The sequence below is a fragment of the Acanthochromis polyacanthus genome, chromosome 19 (genome assembly GCF_021347895.1).
Source record: "Acanthochromis polyacanthus isolate Apoly-LR-REF ecotype Palm Island chromosome 19, KAUST_Apoly_ChrSc, whole genome shotgun sequence".
Lineage (NCBI taxonomy): Eukaryota > Metazoa > Chordata > Actinopteri > Pomacentridae > Acanthochromis > Acanthochromis polyacanthus.
The window spans coordinates 5,540,467-5,561,699 of NC_067131.1; the positions used below are offsets into that span (position 1 = coordinate 5,540,467).

Here is a 21,233-nt window from a genome sequence, read left to right on the forward strand (position 1 = left end):
CCAATGAGTAAGCATTGATTCAATTTTTATTTTTTTAATACACTAATTTATCTCTACCATAACAAGATTTCATTCCACATGGTTAGTTAGTTAAGAGAATAAATAAAAAGATATACAAGCATGAAAAAATTAAAGACCCTAAATAAATAGATTTTTGTAAAATTGTGAAATATTGATAAATAAAATTAATATTGACAACATAAGATAATGTTGATTAAATAGAAGCAAAACAAAAACACTAACATGGAAAAAGCATGTTTTTTTAAACATGTTTCTTTCATTAACAGCATATAAAGTTACAAATAATATAATTAAAGGTTAATATAAAGGTAAAATTTAAAAATGGAGTTCAGTGACAACATTAGATGGGATTTAAAAATATTTTAGAGTGTACAAGTTGAATATTCTGGCTGCTGTCTAACACTCATCTCGTAAAAGCCACATTTGTACAAACACTGGACTAAAATCTGCTGCAGAAAACCAGAGTAAAGGTGAGTTTTTCTTACCTGCCTCTGGTCTCTCAGGTGTGCTCAGCTGATCCTCCTCTGCTCTGAAGGGCGACACATGCACAACCCATAAAAACCCTCCGACACTCTGAAAACCTTTGAACCTTGGACACCATCGCTTCCACTGATTAAAGAAAACTCTGACATCAAAAACATGCCGGCTTTCACACCAGCAGACTGTTAAACGGGGCATTACGAAACCCGCTCTACAAATTTTATTTTATTTATTTATTTTTTTTAAATTTCAAATCAGTACTGGGGTGCAATAACATAGTTCATACTTTTTACAACAAATAATAATAATAATAATATATATATATATATATAAGTACAAATTTACATTCCTGTGATTTGAAAAGGGGATGGAAGAAGCTTACGCTTATAAGGCTCCAGCCCCTCACTCGACTGATTGAGTGATTTAAATGATTTAATTAATCTGATTTCCATCCAGATTGATAAAAGTCTGCGGTGATCTCATGCAGGCCTATGATGCATTTGATTAAAGGTCGATCATCTTATCTGCTGTTTATCGTGTTCAAAATCTTCAACGTGGAACTCAGAAGAAACTGCAGACTGGAGTGGTGCAAGAAGTTGTTGAAAAAGAACCCTAGATCCCACTGAAGCTCCTTTAACAGTGCATTTTGTTGCTCAAACCTTTATTTTTTTGGATCACATTTGCTCAACACTCTGAGCTTTTTCCTGTGTAGAAGTGAAAATGCTGACATGTTGCTGGTGTGAGGGATCAGTTTGGTTGTAAGCGGAGGGAAAAGGTTCATTAGGAGAAGCTTTGAGAGGTTACCTGGTGGGATTAGCAGCAGATCCCTGGAGGAAAACGTCAGCTGAAGGCAGCGACACCACTAAAGTCCAACCTGCCCAGCTGTGGTTATTAACACCTCAAAGTGCAGACAGGTGTGAGGCTCGGCAAGGCTCGACCTGCCTCCAGCACTGCTGCGTTTTCTCTTTATTTTAATGCAACTGACCCACATCCTTTAAATAAACTTCCCATTTGCCCTCTTCCTTACTGTGTTTGCATGCAGTTCAAGAGTTTATGTGAACTTTGACTCCTGATTTATGGTTGTAGGTGATGCTGACGGCAGATAGAAACGTGGCACTTTTGGAATTTACTCATCCGTAGTTCTAATCAAGGACTTATCTCCAACCAGATCTGTCTTTAGGGCATCAGGTCGGTGTTGAGAAATGAAATTAATTATGCTTCTTAAGATAAAAGCGTCATCTTTATGGTATTCATTAATCACAACTTCAACCTTCACATTCTTTTTGATGAGTGCAAATTAAAAAGAGTTTAGAGAGATTTTCGTCTGTTTTCAGACTTTGGAATTTTTCTATGTCCTCCCTCAAAAAAGCCATTTTAAGGGTTTAATATCTCCAGAAATAAAACTCACACAGTCATTAAACTTGGTGAGAACACAGACTCCAAACAGTCAAACTGTACCAACAAATGCCAAATTTATTGATTACTTCGCCTTGAAAATGGGAGGAAAGTGCAAAAAGTTCAATATCTGGAGAAATACACATTCCACAAACATGACATTTGGTGAGGAGACAAAATGATCCCACCAGAGGGAAAAATGTCAATTATAAGCCTCTACAAATGAAAGAAAATCTATAAAAGAGAGTGGTATAAGGACTCTAGAAGGTTCCTGTAAGTGTATATATGTGGATGTATACAAAATTTACTTGGGAAACCATTTTAAAGGTCCGATATCTCCAGAAATAAAACTCCCACAGTCATGAAATTGGGTGAGAACACAGACAGAATAGTTTCCATCAGATCCAAACAGTCAAACTGCACGAAGAAATGCCAAAATTATCGATTATTGATCCTTGAAAATGGAAAAAAAAAACTGCAAAATGTCCAATAGAGGGTGGTATAGGGGCCCTAGAATATCCTGTAAGTGTGTATCTATGGATGGATCCGTGTTTCTACTAAAATACAGTCTTTGGTCGACATTTCACCAGCAGTAGAATCTGATGTTTGGCAAGTATTATAAGCCAAGATTGCAGTGTTTTGCTAATTTGTTCTGCTAAAATGGTGTTGCTCCAGTATTTTAGATTCTTTCCGATGCTAAGTTACCAATATTACTTCTATTTAAGTGACATTTTTGTGATGGAGCATCTTATTGAAGTAAATTATCTGAATACTTTTTGCATGCTGGATGAACTGCCTTGAGTTTCTACTTTGGGGCTTGAATTTCCCAAGTAGTCCTTGTAAGAGGTTTCCTTCTGATTGCTCTTCAGAGGAATTAAAGCACTGTTCAAGTTAGAAACCAGGGAGTTATTGAGAGGCGACGGAATTTTGAACCATTTGGCATACAAGTGATATTTCCAAAAAGATGTCCTCACATTTTCTACATCTATGAATCTTTCTCTACTTGTCTTTGTACCTATTGATCTAATTCTAATTAACAATTTAATCATCATCTTTCTTTTGAACCACTCTGATGAAGGACTTGTTTGGTTTGGTGTTGATCTTTGCTGTCCCTCCCTCTCTCCTCCACATATGTACATGTCCTCCTCCCTAACCAGCTGGGATTTCTCTATATAAGCCCTTTGGAGCCCTCCAGGCTGACAGTGATGCTGAGGATGCTGTATTGTTTTGGCATGAGCTTCTCTCTCCACTTCTTCATCCTGGTATCGGCCGCCGCCGTCATCAATAACGGCTCTCAGCCCCTGAAGCTGCTGATCGGCTTCCAGGCTCCGTGGAACATGTCGCTGCCGTTCAGCGCCCTGAGGCTGGGCTCGGCCTTGCAGATCGCCGTGGACAAAGTGAACGCCAACCCCGCCCTGCTGGGGAACTACAGCCTGGACTTTGTGTTCAAGGACACCGACTGCAACCCCAAAGAGTCGCTGGGAAGCTTCATCCATCAGGTGTGGAGGGAAAACGTGTCGGCGCTGTTCGGGCCGGCGTGTCCAGAAGAAGCCGAGGTATGGAGGACCTAAAGCTGAAGCTATCAGACAGAACAGAGCAATAAATAAGGTTCTAAAGGTCAGGATTCAGCTGTGGAGTTCATTAAAGATGCAGTTTGTGCTGCTTTAAAGTCAGTTTCTCTACTGGAAAGTATTGTATAAATAGTGGAAACTTCACTTTTCTCAGAGTTATTATTGTATTTGCTTTGTTCTTGTTGGAGATTAAAAAAACTACATTTACTACATCTGCTTCCTACTAAAAATACAGTCTTTGGTCAATTTTTTTAACCAATCTTTGAGGCTGTAACATCAGTAGGATTTGATTTCTGGCAAATATAGAAAGACAAGATTCAAATTTTTTGGGGATATTTTGACATCAAAATGGTGCTGCTCCATTAGTTCAGATTTTGTTCAAAGTTTATTGTTGTTGTTTTTTTTTTTGGTCCTGTCAGACAAATTTTGGGCAGTTTTGAAAATCTCATACCTTTTCAGACCTGGGAATTTTTAAATGTTGCCCCTTAAGCCATTTTAAAGGTTCAATATCTCCAGAAATAAAACTCCCACAATCATTAAATTTTATGAGGACACAGAATAGTTTCCAGCAGATCCAAACAAACTGCACCAACAAACATCAAAATTATTGATTAGTTGGTCTTGAAAGTGGGAAAAAATGCTAAATGTCAGTTTTTTTTTTACAGGTACTGGCTTTGATAAATTACATAATTTTGGTCATTTTTAAAGATAACATGACGTTTAACTCTGTCTGCAGGTTTTGGGGTTCAGAGGATTAATATACTTTGTAGTATTAAGTCAGAGACATGATGTAGAATCAATCTTTAAATAATTATACTATGAGGATGTATTTGCACATATAGAATCTAAACAGGAAATAAAAAATAACTGAACTATTTTACTTTTCTAAAGTAAGTAACTAAAGTAAAATCAGTGAAAGACTTGAGTATGTCTGTAATGGAGTATCTTAAATCAGTAGATGATCTGAATACTTTCTCCACCCTGGTGGGGTTGTAGGTATTTTCTACTACATTATATCTTTTACTATTCTGTGATTTTCCGAAAAGCACAAACATATCTAGATAAAGGTTTAATTTGACCAATGTTTAGCATAAAACACCAATTTGTCTGCATTCTGTTGAATTTCTATGCACCCGTTTGTCTCCTTTCTACATTGACATTGATTTATGTAAAGGAAAACACTAACTTCATCCATGTTTTCTGAATATTAATGAAGACATGTTGTCCAACCTGTCATCTTCGCTTGTTTTTGAGGCTGTGACATCTGCACATTTTGCACTTTTTTCTTCCAGAGTTGACAAATTCTCCAGTTGTTTTTGACAAACTGAACATTTTCGTGTTTTTCCGACTTGTTTTTAACTTTTATTTCCCATCATTCCTTCTTCTGAGGTCACTGGTCTCATCGCGTCAACGTGGAACATCCCCATGTTCAGCTTCGTGGGTCAATCCTCCAAAATGGATAACGGTGAGATCTACGACTCCTACATCAAAGTGGTTCCTCCTCTTAAAAGAAGCTCGGAGGTCCTGGTGAAGACTCTGGAGTTCTTCGGCTGGACTCACGTGGCCATGATCGGAGGAGGACTGGACTCCAACACTTGGGACAAAGTGGACGCTTTGTGGAAGACGGTGGAGGATCCGCTGAGAGCTCAGTTCAAGCTGAACGCAGCCGTGAAGTTCGACACCAGCGACCCTCAGCTGCTTCACCAGAAAGTTAAATACATCTCAACGGTGGCCAGAGGTAAGAGGAGAGTTTCTATGAGGCATCTGAGGCGACCATGAATCCACCTCATCTGGACAAACGTTTTCTTCTGCAGTTATCGTGGTTCTGACCAACAGAGATGACGCCATGAATCTGCTGCTGGAGGCCGAGCGTCAGGGTCTGATGAACGGGGACTACGTCTTCTTCCTCGTCCAGCATTTTGAGGTCAGTGGCAGCGTGGTGAGTAAAACCAAGAAAACACATCAAAAGGAACACGTGTTCTGGAGGTAAATCACTAAGAAGTGGGGCGCTGGGGGAAAGCGGTTGATGAAGTGGAAGAAAGATGAGTTAAAATTGATTGCAAATAGACAGAAAACGGCCACAAAGAAACACAAAACAACTAGAAACAGACAGAAAAGTATCACAGATGCACAAAAAAACTACAAATGGACAGAAAACAAACATGAAGAGACACGATACAACTACAAACATAAGATATTTACCACAAAGAAACACAAAAAACTACAATAAGACAGAAAACCATCACAAATAGGCAATGAACAGCTACAAACAGACATAAAATGATGAAAAAGAGACAAAAACAACAACAAAAGAACAGAAAATAACCAAAAATAGACACAAATCAACTACAAAGAGTCAGAAAACCATCACATATTGGCCCAAAACAACCACCAACAGACAAAAACAACCAAAAGACAGATATTTAGTAGAAAGAGGTACAAAACATCTATAAACATACAGAAAATCACCACAAAGACACACAAAACAACTACAAAGAGACAGAAAACCATCACATATAGTCCCCAAAACAACTGCAAATACACTAGAACAATCAAAAGACACAGAAATTTAGTATAAAGAAGTACAAAAAAACTACAAACACCTTGATAATGATCACAAAGAGACACAAAACAATTACAAATTGTCAAATCAAATGAGCATCTTCACAAATTCCTGTCTTTTTAGCTTGAAATCCCCTCTTCATGTTCCGTACTATGTACCATGTTCCGTATGACAGCTCACTGACTTGGGGAACAATAAAACTTTGTAAAATCAGCCTGCACATTCGAGGTATTTTAGTAGAAACAGGTCCACAGATCTCAGACTGACGCTGACAGACGCAGCTTCTCTTTTGCAGCCAGCAGACGTTGACTACATCAGCTGAAATGATGCAGCAGCAGCAGGTTTTAGCAGCGAGCTAATTAAGCTAATGGTGCGTCTATGAGTGTGTTGAAAACGTCGTCTACAGCTGACTCTTCCAGCTGACTCATTTTAAAGCAAGAAGGAGGTTTAAAGCAGAGATAAAGAGTCTTTGTACTTTAAATGTTCCTTTGAACATTCATTTCCCACAAAATATGAGGAAAAATGAAAGGTACCAGAGCATTATTCTGCTAAATATAGCCAGGTCCATCTTCATCATCTTCAGTTCCTCTTTACTAATTCATTTCTGGGATTAATCTCTTCATCGGTACAGGACAACTTGTGGAAAAACGCCTTGAACAGCAGGTTAAACCAGGCGGCAATCAGAGCTTTCGACATGACCTTCATCATCGGACAGAAAGCCTACGAAGGCTACGAGTATTACGACTTCTATGGGGAAGTTTTCCAAAGACTAAAGGGTCACCCGTTTAGAAGCAACCTGACGTCTGAAAGAGAGGTAAGCAGGCGCTGATGACAGATTAAAAACCTAAAAAACACTTTTACATTCATCCTCCTTATTTACTTTATTCCAGGTGAGCCCCTACTCGGCCTACCTGCATGACGCCGTGCTTCTTTACGCCATGGGCCTGAGGGAAGTCCTGAGAGACGGAAAAAATCCTCATGACGGCCGGCAGCTTCTGCAGAGATTAAAAAACAAGCGCAGCATTCAATTTTATGGTAGCTATGACCTGTAATGGCTGTTTTATGAGGTTCAAGCTGTAATTTTGAAGGCTCTTACCCTTAATTTTCAAAACAATAAGAGCATTTAGTAAAAGGAATGTCCCAATCCAGATCCTGAGACTGGAGACGAATTAGATTGAAAAAAACTAGTGCACAGATTGTAACGTCATTTTCACAGGTTGAGCTGCAGCCATGATTAATGGAAACATGACTTATTCTATATCTCTTGATTAGTGATAGTATGACTTGTTCTATACTTGTAGCTCTGATTAGTGGTACTATGACTTGTTCTACACCTCCTGATTACTTCTACAGTGTTCATGCAGAGCAAAAAAAAAAAAAATCAAGGAAATTATTTGTCACAAATTTATGTCCAACCCTTTTGTTTACATCTCTAAAACCGCAGTTTTAAGTCACGAATACATGATTTAGGCCACAACAACTGCCAATAATTATTACACTGACATATAGGAATGAAATCCCAGGATGATTTGCCACATTAAATCTGGCCAGAGGTCATTAAGCATCACAGAAGTCTTTGTCATGGTGCCCCTTAACTAGCTAAACTATGCTCTGTACTTGCCACAGCAAAACTACCATGTTTAACAGAAAGAGGCTCCCCTTGGTGGTGCAACCAGGTACTACAGCTAATCTACAATACTTGAAATGTGCATTATCTTGAAAAATGGAATCAGGTATCAGCAGATATTAAATATTAAATGGTTTGAATTGGATCAGGGGCCAAAAACATGACAATGTCTTCCCTCGTCTTTACTTTATAAATAGTGAGGTAATTTGTTGACATACATAATATTGTCCATTTAGGTTATCTTGTATTTTGCTGTTAAAAATGTTCAAAAACAGATAATGCTGCTGCAATATATATACTATATATTATATACTGGATGATAGCATTAAGAATAAAAGAGTTCATGTATTGTCAGATCACATCTCTCTATAATACCCTCACTGAATAGATACAATAAATAGATATTTAAAGAGGTTTTCTGCACATCAGGTGGGAACGGCATGAAATCTGATACAGGTGAAATTTTAAATTAAGAACCCGAAGATGTGAAGTTTTAAAATAATAAACATCTATAGCCTGGTTCCCTTTTCCACTTGAGGATCCAGTCTACACTGAAAAAAGAACAGATTCAACTGGTAACATGCAATATAATTACGTTTATCCAAATTAAGGTATCAAGTCATTTTAATAGCACTGGTTTAAGTTGGATGTACCTAAATTGTTTGTTTCCAGGTGAAAAGTTTGCTGTCGGTTGACTTTAAAGGACGCCAACTTCAAGCATCCATTTTATCAACCTTTCATAAACAGACTGATTATTTAGTCGAGCGTAGTTCCATCTCTGGAGGCAAAAATCTCAAATAAAAACTATCTGCAGAGAAATCAAAACTATTTTTTGGTGAATCAACATGTTAACAGGTCGTAACTTCATTTCCTCATCGATTCATCCACTAAAACATCATTTCAGAGGCAGTTTGTTGCTGTGTTGGCGTTTCATCTCAGGTGCGTCTGGACTAGTCCACTTTGACGAGGAGGGGGAGAGAAATCTGGACTATTCCATTTATGACCTGCAGCACAACGGAGACGTCACCAAGTTTGTTCCCATCCTGCATTTTGACAGTCACACCAAAGACGTCCGGTACCACGTTTAGACCATCAAACTCATAAATCACATCCGGTTTGGGGGTAATCTGGAATAATAATACACATAACTTTTTCAGACCAACATCCATGTTTTCCTCCATGGTGTGGCCTAAAGGAAAACCTCCTTCTGACATCCCAGAATGTGGCTTCAACAACGAACTGTGTGAATGGCTGACCAATGGTAAACCAACGTCTGGTTTTATTTTCCCTTCCAGACCACCAACACTAGACTTAACACCCTCCTATAAACCCACTCAGGCTAAGCTAACCTCATCATAACTTCCTGTTTCTTCGTTCCAGACTTGGCCCTGCTGGCTCTGCTCGTCATCTTCCCTGTCATCGGTGTTGTCGCTGTTTTGCTCATCGGGGTTTTGATGCTGCAGAAGCTGCGGCTGCAGACGAAGTTGGACGATTCGTGCTGGTGGATGATCAGCTACAGCGACATCACCATCATCAGGGAGCCCTCAGTACAAGCGCATAAACTGCATATGAACATTAAACAGTGTTAGCCGTGTTTTGGTTACGTATCTGCAGGCACATTGCATTATTGCATAAGAAAAGTTGACAAAATCAGCAGAATTTGAAAAAAAACTCTACTTTTGTGGTCTTAATCATCAGTTTAAATCTCTTTTTACTTTTTCGAAAAAGAGTTAATGAGCTTCAACGAAGATGGAAACACCTTTTCTGGTCAGACACGATAATTCAAAGTTTCCTCTAAATTTGCTTGACAGTGATGGTGGTGTTTCTCCTGCAGGGAGTTCAGGGTTCATCTCTCAGCACCACCTGTAGTCAGACAGGAAGTGGAAGTTCTCACTCCAGTTTCTCCAACAACAGCTTCGGTCTGAGAGACAAGATGGGCAAAGAACACGTCTACACCACCATCGGCCTCTACCAGGTACCAGATCAGTACTTTAGATATCTTCTAAGCTTCTGGCTTTACCAGACTGAATAATTCCTGTGTGTGCTGAAGAAGAAGACATTTTATTCAGTTTAATTGCCCTTAGGCATGAAGAGGTGTCATTTTGTCTTTCAGGAGCTGGTTAGTTTCACTTTAAGGCATCTAGCACGCTTTATAAATGTCTTTTGGCTAACGCCAATGCCATATTTTTAACTTGACACAGGGAAATCAAGTTGCCATCAAGTACATTAAGAACCTGAAGTGTTGCAATTTCCAGAAACCTTCCATCATCGCTGAGTTCAGTGTGGTAAAGTTCCTCATTTGGTTCCAGATCAAACTTCAGTTTGGACTTTTTGGTTCATCTGATTGTTAAAAAACGTTACCGCAGTAAAATCCAGCTTCAAACTACATCATGCATGTTTCAAGATATTACTCTAAGAATCTATGAAGTGATATGTCATGTCCTAACCATATCAACCTCTTCAAGACAGATAAAAGAGATGAAACATGAGAACTTGGTGCAGTTCTTTGGTGTTTGCATCGATCCCATCTGTCTCGTCATCCAGTACTGCAAGAAAGGAAGCCTGAAGGTCAGAGAGCCAAATACTGAAGGGAAATTCAGTTAAAAAACATTCATAAATAGACATTTAACTAAAATATGTTCATGTTCTGTGGTGTTTCTTTGTCTGCAGGACCTTCTGAATGCTACAGATGTTGAGCTGGATGGGATGTTCAAGCTGTCCTTCGCTTACGATATTGTCAACGTTAGTCTGTTTTATAAGTTTCTGCTCTAAGTTTGTGCTTGAAAAGTCACTGTATTCACTTAATGTAGTTGAAGTTTCACAAATGTACTCAGAGCAATAGCAAGGACTTTAGAAAAAACAAGGTGAAAGAGATCAATTTAAAAATATATGCAGAAATAAAAAATAAAAAACAGAAAAAGTACCAGTGAATTAATTAGAAAAACTTGAATAACAAAGATAAACTGTTGCTAAAATCTGGTAAGCCTTCTTGTATTTCCTGTATTTAATTAATTCTATTTACTACTTTAGATTTTCTGGTTGTTTTAGGGTCTGAATCATGCTGTTTGTTATAAAATTGATGGATAAACACTGAACCTTTTATTGATTTTCTATTCATTTTCTGTGTTCTAAGAGGAGTTGGTTTTAAAATTTAAATTATACTATTAGAGTCAGCCTTTAAAGAGCCCACAATTATTAGTTTTTTGTAAAATGTTAACTCCCTTGTGGCTGCTGAAAATGAAACAATAGATGTTCATTAACCCTGTTGGGTCACAAATGTTAATATAAACTTTGTAAAGTAAGAAAATCTGATGCCACATGACATTATAGAAGTTACTAAAAAGTAACTGATCAGATCCCTCAAGGCAAAAATCTAGAGATCAAACTGTTATTTTTAAGTAGATCTGATGAAATTTTAGTTTCTGATTTGTAACTCCACTTATTCCAAAGACTGAGACTGATTTTGTTCCTGTTATATGATATAATGATGAGTATTTATGATTAGAATTAAACTTTTCATGGTATCTGTGATCCAGGGGATGGAGTTCATTCACAAAAGTCGACTAAAGTTCCACGGGAACCTGAAGCCGAGCACATGTCTGGTGGACAGTCGACTCCAAATCAAACTCTCCGGTTTCGGACTCTGGGAGTTTAAATACGGCAGCAAAAGCAAAACCATCCCACTGGAAAACAACAATTATGAAGGTGAAGTTGCATCTTAAAGCTGTCTGCTTTTATATTACAGCAGTAAAGAAGAAGTAAGATGTGAGGTGCTTTGGGTTCGTTGCAGAGATGTTTTGGACGGCTCCAGAGCTCCTGAGGCAGGCCGGTCTGCTGGTCAACGGGACGCCCAAAGGGGACGTCTACAGCTTCGCCATCATCATGTGGGAACTCATGTACAATTCTAAAGCTGGTCCGTATCAGGACATCAACCTGGACCCTAAAGGTGGGCAGGATTCGCTCGTTTTCTGTAGAAGAACCATGTTGACGGAACCTTCTAAGCCTTGTGATACACCATCCACATAGCACAGTTTGAAAAGGTGCAGTCAACCAATGAAAACCTTGGACTGGAGGTGAACCTTAAATAAGTCTATGCAAAGTGGACGGAGGCTGAACAGGATTTTACATAAAAGGAAGCAATTTACATCTTTGTGGAACCAATATCCTTCGACTTGCGTTGTGTTTTTACTTGGTGTTTCACTCCGTTTAGGAAAATGTCATGGTTTGGGTGAAACTACGATCCTTTCATACAAGCATCGCCTTCATTTCCTGCATTACAAAAACACGTATCCCACCACAGCTAATACAAGATTAACTGACTGAGAAAGAAGCAACAACAACAAAAAAACAACAATAAAATAGATGGCAAAGATACGTTGATTAGAATCATATTTGTGTCTAAAACGCAGGAGAAAACATGTTTCCCCAAAAACGTAACCGAGAACGCAGTTTAGTTGCATAGAAACATATATTATGGTGACAGGGATGGAATATTTCACCATATTTACCGTCAGTCTATTCAGTAAATGCTAGAGGATCTCCACATTCAGAGGGACTCACGTCTAGAGACCATTAAATTTAATGACAATCCATCTAATTTTGAGATATTTCAATCTAGACCAACCCACAGCGATACAAATACCCTAACTAACATCCCAAAATGTCTTCCAGAGATCATTATGCAGCTGAGGACGCCTTTCCAAGGAGAACCTCTGCGACCGGTTATATCTGAGGATCTGTGTGAAGAGAACATCAACGCCCTGCTGAGGTCCTGCTGGAGCGAAAACCCCGATCATCGACCGCCGTTCGGGTCGATCCAGAGGAGGCTGAGGGACATCAGTCCAGACAGGTTGGACTTTTAACTCCAGCACAGACCATTCCCAGGAGCAGGAATATATACACACGTGGACAAAATTGTTGGTACCCCTCAGTTAAAGAAGGAAAAACCCACAATTCTCACTGAAATCACTTGAAACTCACAAAAGTAACAATAAATAAAAATTTATTGAAAATTAAATAATCAAAAACAGCCATTACTTTTGAATTGTTGATTAACATAATTATTTAAAAAAACAAACTAATGAAACAGGCCTGGACAAAAATGATGGTACCTCTATAAAAGATTGAAAACTATTTGACCAGAGTGACATGATTAACTCAGGTGTGTCATTTAATTGACATCACAGGTGTTTCCAAACTCATAATCAGTCAGTCTGCCTATTTAAAGGGAGACAAGTAGTCACCCTGCTGTTTGGTGAAAAGGTGTGTACCACACTGAACATGGACAACAGAAAGCGAAGGAGAGAATTGTCCCAGGACATCCGAAAAAAAATTATAGACAAACATCTTAAAGGTAAAGGCTATAAGACCATCTCTAAACAGCTTGAAGTTCCTGTGACAACAGTGGCTCATATTATTCAGAAGTTCAAGACCCACGGGACAGTAGCCAACCTCCCTGGACGTGGCCGCAAGAGGAAAATTGATGACAAATTGAAGAGACGGATCGTTCGAATTGTATCCAAAGAGCCCAGAGCAACCTCCAAAGAAATTAAAGGTGAACTCCAAGGCCAAGGTACATCAGTGTCAGATCGCACCATTCGTCGTTGTTTGAGCCAAAGTGGACTTCATGGGAGATGACCAAGGAGGACACCACTGCTGAAAAAAACTCATAAAAAAGCCAGACTGGAATTTGCAAAAATGCATGTTGACAAGCCACAAAGCTTCTGGGAGAATGTCCTTTGGACAGATGAGACCAAACTGGAGCTTTTTGGTAAGGCACATCAACTCTATGTTCATAGACTCAAAAACCAAGCATACGAAGAAAAGAACACTGTCCCTACGGTGAAACATGGAGGAGGCTCAGTAATGTTTTGGGGCTGCTTTGCTGCATGTGGCACAGGGTGTCTTGAAAGTGTGCAAGGTACGATGAAATCTGAAGACTATCAAGGCATTCTGGAGAGAAATGTGCTGCCTAGTGTCAGAAAGCTTGGTCTCAGTCGCAGGTCATGGGTCTTCCAACAGGACAACGATCCAAAACACACAGCCAAAAACACCCAAGAATGGCTGAGAGAAAAGCGTTGGACTATTCTAAAGTGGCCTTCTATGAGCCCAGATCTGAATCCCATTGAACATATGTGGAAGGAGCTGAAACATGCCATTTGGAGAAGACACCCATCAAACCTGAGACAACTGGAGCTGTTTGCTCATGAGGAGTGGGCCAAAATACCTGTTGACAGCTGCAGAACACTCATTGACAAATACAGAAATCGTTTAATTGCAGTGATTGCCTCAAAAGGTTGTGCAACAAAATATTAAGTTATGGGTACCATCATTTTTGTCCAGCCCTATTTCATTAGTTTGTTTTTTTAAATAATTATGTTAATCAACAATTCAAAAGTGATGGCTGATTTTGATTATTTAATTTTCAATAAATTTTTATTTATTGTTACTTTTGTGAGTTTCAAGTGATTTCAGTGAGAATTGTGGGTTTTTCCTTCTTTAACTGAGGGGTACCAACAATTTTGTCCACGTGTGTAAAATAAGATAAATAATAAACAGAAGAAGAATATCATGAAGAAGAATTATGACACAAAACGACGTAAATCACATACACCTACCAACAACGATCAGCATGTACAACGTTTTTCCAAGTGCCCAGAGACGTTACCAACAAAATAGTGATAAAGATGCAGGATTTTTCAGTTTTTACAGAACCTAGTCAGACAATTCTTTTTATTTTTAGCTACTTTTGAAATTAGACATCTGGAATAAGAGTGATATTGATGAAATATCACTATTTTAGATTTATATTTGGTGCATTTTCAGGAAGTCACACAAGGTTAGCTCAAGGTTTGTGTTTTTTTTCTGCTTTTACAGTTTCTGACTGATAAATGGCGTTATTTTGGCTATTATTTTTAACATTACATGCCACTCAAAGTCACCATTGGATTTAGGAACTCAGAGGGGTAGTAAATCTGTGGAGAAAATGATTAAAACTGTCATATAGTAATGTTAAAGATGATTTTAAAACTCGAAAATAAAGACTTTCTGTTCTGTAGTCATGCGAACATTCTGGACAACATGGTGGACAAGCTGGAGAAATACGCCAATCACCTGGAGGAGGTGGTGGAGGAGAGAACCAATCAGCTCACTGTGGAGAAAGCTCGAGCAGACAAGCTCCTGTCCAGCATGTTACCAAGGTACCAGAACAAACGGTTCCTTAGATTCCCTATCGGTGGACTCTTCTTACCTCAGGGCTGTTCCTCTGGTTGCAGGTACATCGCAGATCAGCTGATGGCAGGAAAGTCAGTGGAGCCGCAGAGCTACGACCTGGTGACCATCTTCTTCTCTGACATTGTGGGCTTCACCTCCATGTGCTCCGTCAGCTCGGCAATGGAGGTCGTGACCTTCCTCAATGACCTCTACAGCCTGTTTGATGACATCATCAAGATGTATGACGTCTACAAGGTGAGACCGAGCTCTGCTGCAGATAATAACTCAGGATCAGAAGTGTCAGGACAGTAAATGTGTTTCTGTAGCTATAGGTTAAATATTTTAGTAAATATTGACATTCCTACAGTTAAACAGATGAATACTGTGACATTTCCCCAAGTATGGAAACTACAACTATCTGGTTAGCTTAGCTCAGCAAAACTGGAAACTGTTCAAAAGCTCCAAAATACGTACAAAAAGAAGTCAGACAATCCACTGTCCATTCCTTCTAAAGCTCATTGATTCACACATTAAACCTGTGGAGTTTAATCCATAGTGTAAAAATAACCATCTGAGAAATGCTGCCACACATAGTTATCTTTAGAGATGCTATCAGATGCTAGCAAGCAGATCTTGTCACTTTTGAATGCCACCAGGGCTCCTTCTGCCTCTGCTTCCAGTCTTTATGCTAAGCTAAGCTAACCAGCTGCTGGCTACATTCATTTTTTAGTCTAGACATGAAAATAAAAACCAATCTTTGCATCCAACTCACAGCAAAAAGCAGATTTTCAAATGTCAAATTATTCTTTTGAATTGTAGAAACAGAATTCCATCTGTGGTTTTTAAAATGTGGTCTTTGTAAGGTGGAAACCATCGGTGATGCCTACATGGTCGCCAGCGGTCTGCCTCTCAGCAATGGCAACAAACACGCTTTAGAGATCTGTACAATGGCTCTGCATTTCCTGAGCGGCATCAAGATCTTCAAAATCCATCACATGCCGACCGAGAGTCTCGCAATTCGCATTGGGATACACTCTGGTAGGAAACAGAAATACAGCTCAACTAAGCTAAGTCAGCATCCTCACAAACCTTTTTTCAAAATGAACTGAAAAGTATTTGCTTTTGTTGGTGTTTTTTCCAACTATGAAGTGTTTGGAAGTGACAGAAACACAAAGATTTCTGGTCCTATGCACTTGTCATTAGAACGTTGTGGTATGCAGGTAAAACATTTGAGAAATGTAAAAAAAATCAAACGTACCAACAGTCATGTGTGGTGTTTCATAGGTCCAGTGGTTGCTGGAGTTGTTGGCACCACGATGCCCCGGTACTGCCTCTTTGGTGACACAGTGAACATGGCGTCTCGCATGGAAAGCAACAGCTTACGTGAGTTAATTTGCTGCAGTCATTTAGTCAATTAGATTCTCTGTACCTGAGTTTATTTAAACCTTCATGGGAACACCTTGAATAAAGATTAATATTGCTGCATTGTAAAGGTGTAAGAACAGAAGTGTTTATTTTCACTGCAGATCTTAGTTTCGGTAAAGAAAAACTAGAAAAATAATAATGAGCTCTTCACTCTGATGGCGTAGTCATATACCAGCAGCTAGTTAGCAGTCACTCTAATGAGGACGATTCTCTGGTTCATGAACCATTTTGGTGAAAACTGAAACACCTAAACCATTCAATGGACTCTCATGTTCCCTTGAGGATGAACCCAAACACCCAGTGATCCTCTGACTTCATATCTCGAGTCACCATTGCAGATAATGCTTGACACGATTACAGAATGTAACTTGTAGAGAGTTTTTCAAGTGTTGCAGGAGCACTGGGAGCAGAGTGTCACTGCACAGAGGTACAATTTCACTGAAGATAGACGGTATGACAACCTCCGTCAACAGGCCCAGAAACTTTCATATTGAGAATCATTACTGGTGATGAATGTTGCGTCTATGGCTACGACCATGAGACCAAACAACAGTTTTCAGTAGAAGAGCGGATAGAGTTCAAGACTGAAGATGGAGCATCAGGTCAAGAGCAGAACAAGAAGATTTTCACCATTTTCCTCAACATTTATGTGGCTGTGCATAAAGTTGCCCCTCAGAGTTGGGTAGTTGATGTCGAGTTCTACTGTTACGTCTTAGGAAGTCTAATAGAGAACATTTGGCACGAATGACCTGAACTCTGACAGTGATTTGGTTCTCCAACATGGCAAGTGACTCCTTTGTCTTCCCGTATACTAAAACCTGAAGGGTTTGATGTAGTTTAGGAGATCAAGAACCCACTGCAGATAATGCTTGACATGATCACAGAACAGAACTTCCAGAGAGTTTTACGACTGTTGCAGGAGCACTGGGAGCAAGAGTGCCACTGCACGGAGGTAGAACTTCAAAGAAGACAGAAATCAGACACAGACTCTGAACATTTGGCTGCTAAACATCAACTTAGCATGTTCAACATAGTTTAACTCGATTAACTTCTAAAAGCACTGCTGTTTATTCCACACAGCCCTGAAGATTCACATTTCTCAGACCACAGCAGACATCCTCGTCCAGGCCGGATCATTTGAGATGGAGGAGAGAGGGGAAATTGAAATGAAGGTGAGACATGTCTGCATGTTTTTGCCGCTAAATAAGATGTACCAAGAGTGTGTTTGACATGTTTTAACCAAGTGTGTCGATGACAGGGTAAAGGGTATCATAAGACCTACTGGCTGCTCAATAAAATTGGCTTTAATCCTCCTGCTATAATCCACAACTCTCCAGCAGCTGACAGTATCAAAGTAAAGTCAGAGGTACAACCACAGTCAGTCTTAATAATCAGCACACTGTAAGTAGTACTGTATGCCAACCAGTGTTGTTGTTTTTTTATGTTTATCTCTGCAAGAAGCCAGGAGTGGCCAGGACAACGGGAAAAAAGGCCCAGAAAACTCTGACCAACGCTCACATGGCAGAATTCACGATGACTGCGGTGCACATTTAAAGACAAGGTGGAATATGTGGCAGTTTCACAGGTTCAATAAAACACCATGCAAAGAGAAAAACGTGGACAGACTGAAGTTAAAGTGAACAGAGCCTGGAGACTGGATATGAACTGTTGGTAAATTATATGGCTAATGTGCCTAAATCTATATTTTTGGTTTTTAAGCACAATTCTAGAATTTGATCGAGTGCTGATATAAAAAGAAGCTTAAATCTTATGCAATACATCGTTTTTTTGTTTTCTAATCAAACAATTAGAATATTTTTCCAGCTGAACTGTCACCCAGCTGTGCACAGTTCAATAAATGAGGTTTTATCACTGTCTCGTAAAACTAAACGAAAAATTCTAGAGCTAGAATGCAGAACAGTCCAAAAATGGTAAAAGTAACTTGGAAAAACTTCATACAAAAACAATAAGTCACTGGAAAATGTATATACAGTGCAATATTGGAGTTAAATGCATAAAAGAAAAACTACTCTTTCCCCTTCCTAAGGTTTTTCCTTGCCATCATCCTAAATTATCTTCCGACAGGCAGACGATGTTGGAGGAAGATCTGCCAGGACTCTCTGCTCTGGCTGAGGTTAGATATTGTCTATTCTAGGCAGACTAGTTATCTCCACATTGGTCTGTAATCTAAATCTGACCTTCCAAAGATCATAGAGGATCCTCAGAACTGATGCTGGCGTTGCTTGCATGAACTGCTGCTCTGTCAGTGTCACTTCTCCTGATATCAGTAAACTTTACTCTCAACCTAAATCATCTGAGACTCCAGTGAGTCTCTCTGTGTCGCTCTCATCTTTTCTTAAAAGCTTTATTGCATCAAAATAAAACAACCACTTCAGTTTTTGATAGTTTTCCCAACAGCTCCTCTGTTAAATCCAGAGTTACAGCGTCTTTATCTCCAATAATGTGATGTATTTCTGTGTAAAAACTGAATATTTAGAATAGTTAAATAAAATCCTTTAAATGTCATTGGTTTGCTCATGAACTAAGTGCCCTCTATTTTATAAGGATATTTATTAGATAAAAAATGTCTGAAAATCTGTGTTGACGTCATGGTAAAACAAAATAGTTTATTTATTCACCAACGCTGTGAAAATCCCACAAATAAAGTTGAACAGAATGTTGTTTGTTTGAATTTTCCAGTGAATCTTTATTGGAGAAAGCGGTGAAATAATGTGTTTAACTTTACATAAGATCATTTAAAGCATCCGTAAATGGGCTAAACGTGAATCAGATGTGAGAGGATCATTGATGTTCATGTGTGGAGGAGGAAACGCTCCCTGAGTCCTGGCTGATATTCCCCTCTGGTCCGGATAAGGAAAGGTTTCTCTACATTCTGGATCCGTTTATTAAATCAGAACAGGAGTTTATGAGGACCAGCAGCAGCATCAGTAGAGAGGTTCCTGGAAGAACAAGTCAGTGGGTCAAATATTAAAAAGGAGATCAGTTTTAGAGAAGATTTTGGAGCTCTGAGGGCTTCTGAAACTCACATGGTGGACATTTTCTACTCTGAAAATCTGACAGCAGATGAGGCTTCAAGGTCTTGTCCACACTAATGCGGATATTTTACATTTTCCTCGACGTTCAGGCCTCATATGTTGCACACAAACATCATTTTAGGCCATTAAAGTGAGATGATTTCAATCCTAAAGTGTAGATTTTTTTTAAAAATATTCAGGTTTATGTGTTTGAATATAGACAAGAAAAAGAATACTGGACATTTTCTGGTTTCTTTCTGTTTAATTAGTACTTCCAGTTACTAGTTTACAACTTAACATCACATCCTTTTTAAGTTCAGAAATTACAGTTTTCTCTCTAGACTTTCCTTTTGTTCTACATTTATGTATTCTATTAGCACCGCTTGCACATTTTCTTGCAATAATTCTTGTCCTTCCTTTCTTTATACTTTATTCTTATACTGTATTTACATATTATTTTCTATTAGCATCATAACTTTTCCTTCTGCTCGCATCGTTTGACCCTTAAATTTTTCTTAAATGTAATTTGTGTGAACAACTGGAACCTTCCTTCTTATAGAGCATTAATAGTCGATTTTGTCGTTCTCATATGTGGTCAAGAAAAGACAAAAAGTCGTCCAAACCTCGGTGTGTGTGACCGAGCCAGGCTAGGTGTTAGCCTCAGCCAGAAGCTACTTATGCTGAGCTAGGCTAGTCTGCTGCCAGGAAAAGAATACATAGAAATAAATCCAACCTGTGACATCACCTCTGACAGCAGCCAATCACAGGACATCATGCACTGACTTGTAAAATGATGTTCAAACGGACAGATTATTTATTTTTAACACAGGAGGAAAATATTAGCCGAGAAAAATATCCATATTAGTGTCTACAAGACCCGAAACTGAACTGAAATCATCAAGTTGCAGGGATTAAACAAATTAAACATCAGTGTTGTGCTCTTCTAACCAGAGTTTAGAGTTTTCTTTTACATTTTAATCACATTTATTATTACATTGTTGTGTTTGTTCACCTGCTATGTGTCCGTTATTAGAAGATCCGAAACCTGTGGAGGTATAGAGACAAAACTGCACATCAAACTAAACGGTACAAACTTCTAATTATAATACTTAGTAATGCTTTATATTAAAGTAAACATATTCACCATTAATTAGTAGCTTATCAGCATGTCAATTAGCAGCATATTGACTCTTTGAGTCATTATAAAACATTTTTGACGTCTTCTTCTGCAGGAATAAGCTATCATCTAACTTATAATCAATAAGGTTTAATTATTGGTAGATTATTGGAGAAGAACTACTGGTTAATTAGATAGTAGTTACAGGTCCTGCAGAATAAACCATTAATAAATGCTTTATAATGACTCATAAAGAGCCAAAATGCTGCTAAACTGAATGCTAATAAGCTACGAGCTAATGGTGAATTTGTTCTCTTTAGTATGAAGTGTTTTTATTTCTTTTTAACAGTTGTTAGTGGAGCGTCTTTATGTGAAACCAAGAAGCTACCAAGAGCACAGATAGCTTTTCATTTATTCATATTTGAGTTCTTAATATCCCAGCATCCTTTTAAACAGGAAATGCATTAAATTCTACCTTTGATGTGAAACTCAGCGGTCAGAATCCCTCCACTCGGGTCGACGTCCGCTGACTGACTTCTAATATTGCAGGGGCTCTTCAGGACAAAGAAAAGGCCGTTTAAAGTTTAATTTGATGCTTTTTCCTGCATTCAACTTCATTTTATTTCCTCAGTAAAGTTAAAAAACACTTCAGAACTCTTTCTACCTTTAATTTGAAGGATCAACCTGTTAAAAGCTGTTATTCAGCTTCCTGTTACTTAAATAGTGAATGAACTCTGCATAGAACGGAGTCATTTTGAATGTTATCAGTGACATCTTTGGGTTTGTC

The 21,233-nt window shown here is 38.7% G+C and overlaps 2 protein-coding genes across 5 annotated transcripts in view; one reads left to right on the plus strand and one right to left on the minus strand.

Moving 5' to 3' along the window:
• Positions 1-1,992: 1,992 nt before the first annotated feature.
• On the plus strand, positions 1,993-17,848 carry gucy2g (guanylate cyclase 2g). Its single transcript, XM_022214757.2, has 22 exons — positions 1,993-3,452; positions 4,857-5,205; positions 5,282-5,406; positions 6,662-6,844; positions 6,921-7,065; positions 8,597-8,732; positions 8,815-8,918; positions 9,038-9,204; positions 9,492-9,632; positions 9,859-9,942; positions 10,127-10,225; positions 10,328-10,399; positions 11,194-11,362; positions 11,448-11,603; positions 12,329-12,506; positions 14,716-14,856; positions 14,932-15,124; positions 15,733-15,907; positions 16,154-16,252; positions 17,375-17,466; positions 17,553-17,660; positions 17,753-17,848. Exons 1-22 carry the CDS (start codon positions 3,102-3,104, stop codon positions 17,846-17,848), a joined length of 3,363 nt encoding a protein of 1,120 aa, XP_022070449.2. The 5' UTR covers positions 1,993-3,101.
• Positions 17,849-18,901: 1,053 nt separating this feature from the next.
• Positions 18,902-21,233, minus strand: part of tectb (tectorin beta) — a 34,446-nt gene continuing 32,114 nt past the window's right edge. For all 4 annotated transcript variants that reach the window (XM_051939497.1, XM_022214761.2, XM_051939495.1 and 1 more), the window contains 3 exons: positions 20,922-21,000; positions 20,342-20,374; positions 18,902-19,254 (listed from right to left, as the gene is read on the minus strand). In XM_051939497.1, the coding sequence (XP_051795457.1) occupies positions 19,181-19,254; positions 20,342-20,374; positions 20,922-21,000 (186 nt within the window). In that variant the 3' untranslated portion in view covers positions 18,902-19,180. The remainder of the gene's footprint in view (positions 19,255-20,341; positions 20,375-20,921; positions 21,001-21,233) is intronic.

Coding starts and splice junctions, on each gene's coding strand:
- gucy2g (XM_022214757.2), top strand. CDS start 3,102: ATGCTGAGGATGCTGTATTGTTTTGGCATGAGCTTCTCTCTCCACTTC. Junction 14,857..14,931: donor CTGTCCAGCATGTTACCAAG/GTACCAGAACAA, acceptor CTCTGGTTGCAG/GTACATCGCAGATCAGCTGA. Junction 17,661..17,752: donor GTATCAAAGTAAAGTCAGAG/GTACAACCACAG, acceptor TATCTCTGCAAG/AAGCCAGGAGTGGCCAGGAC.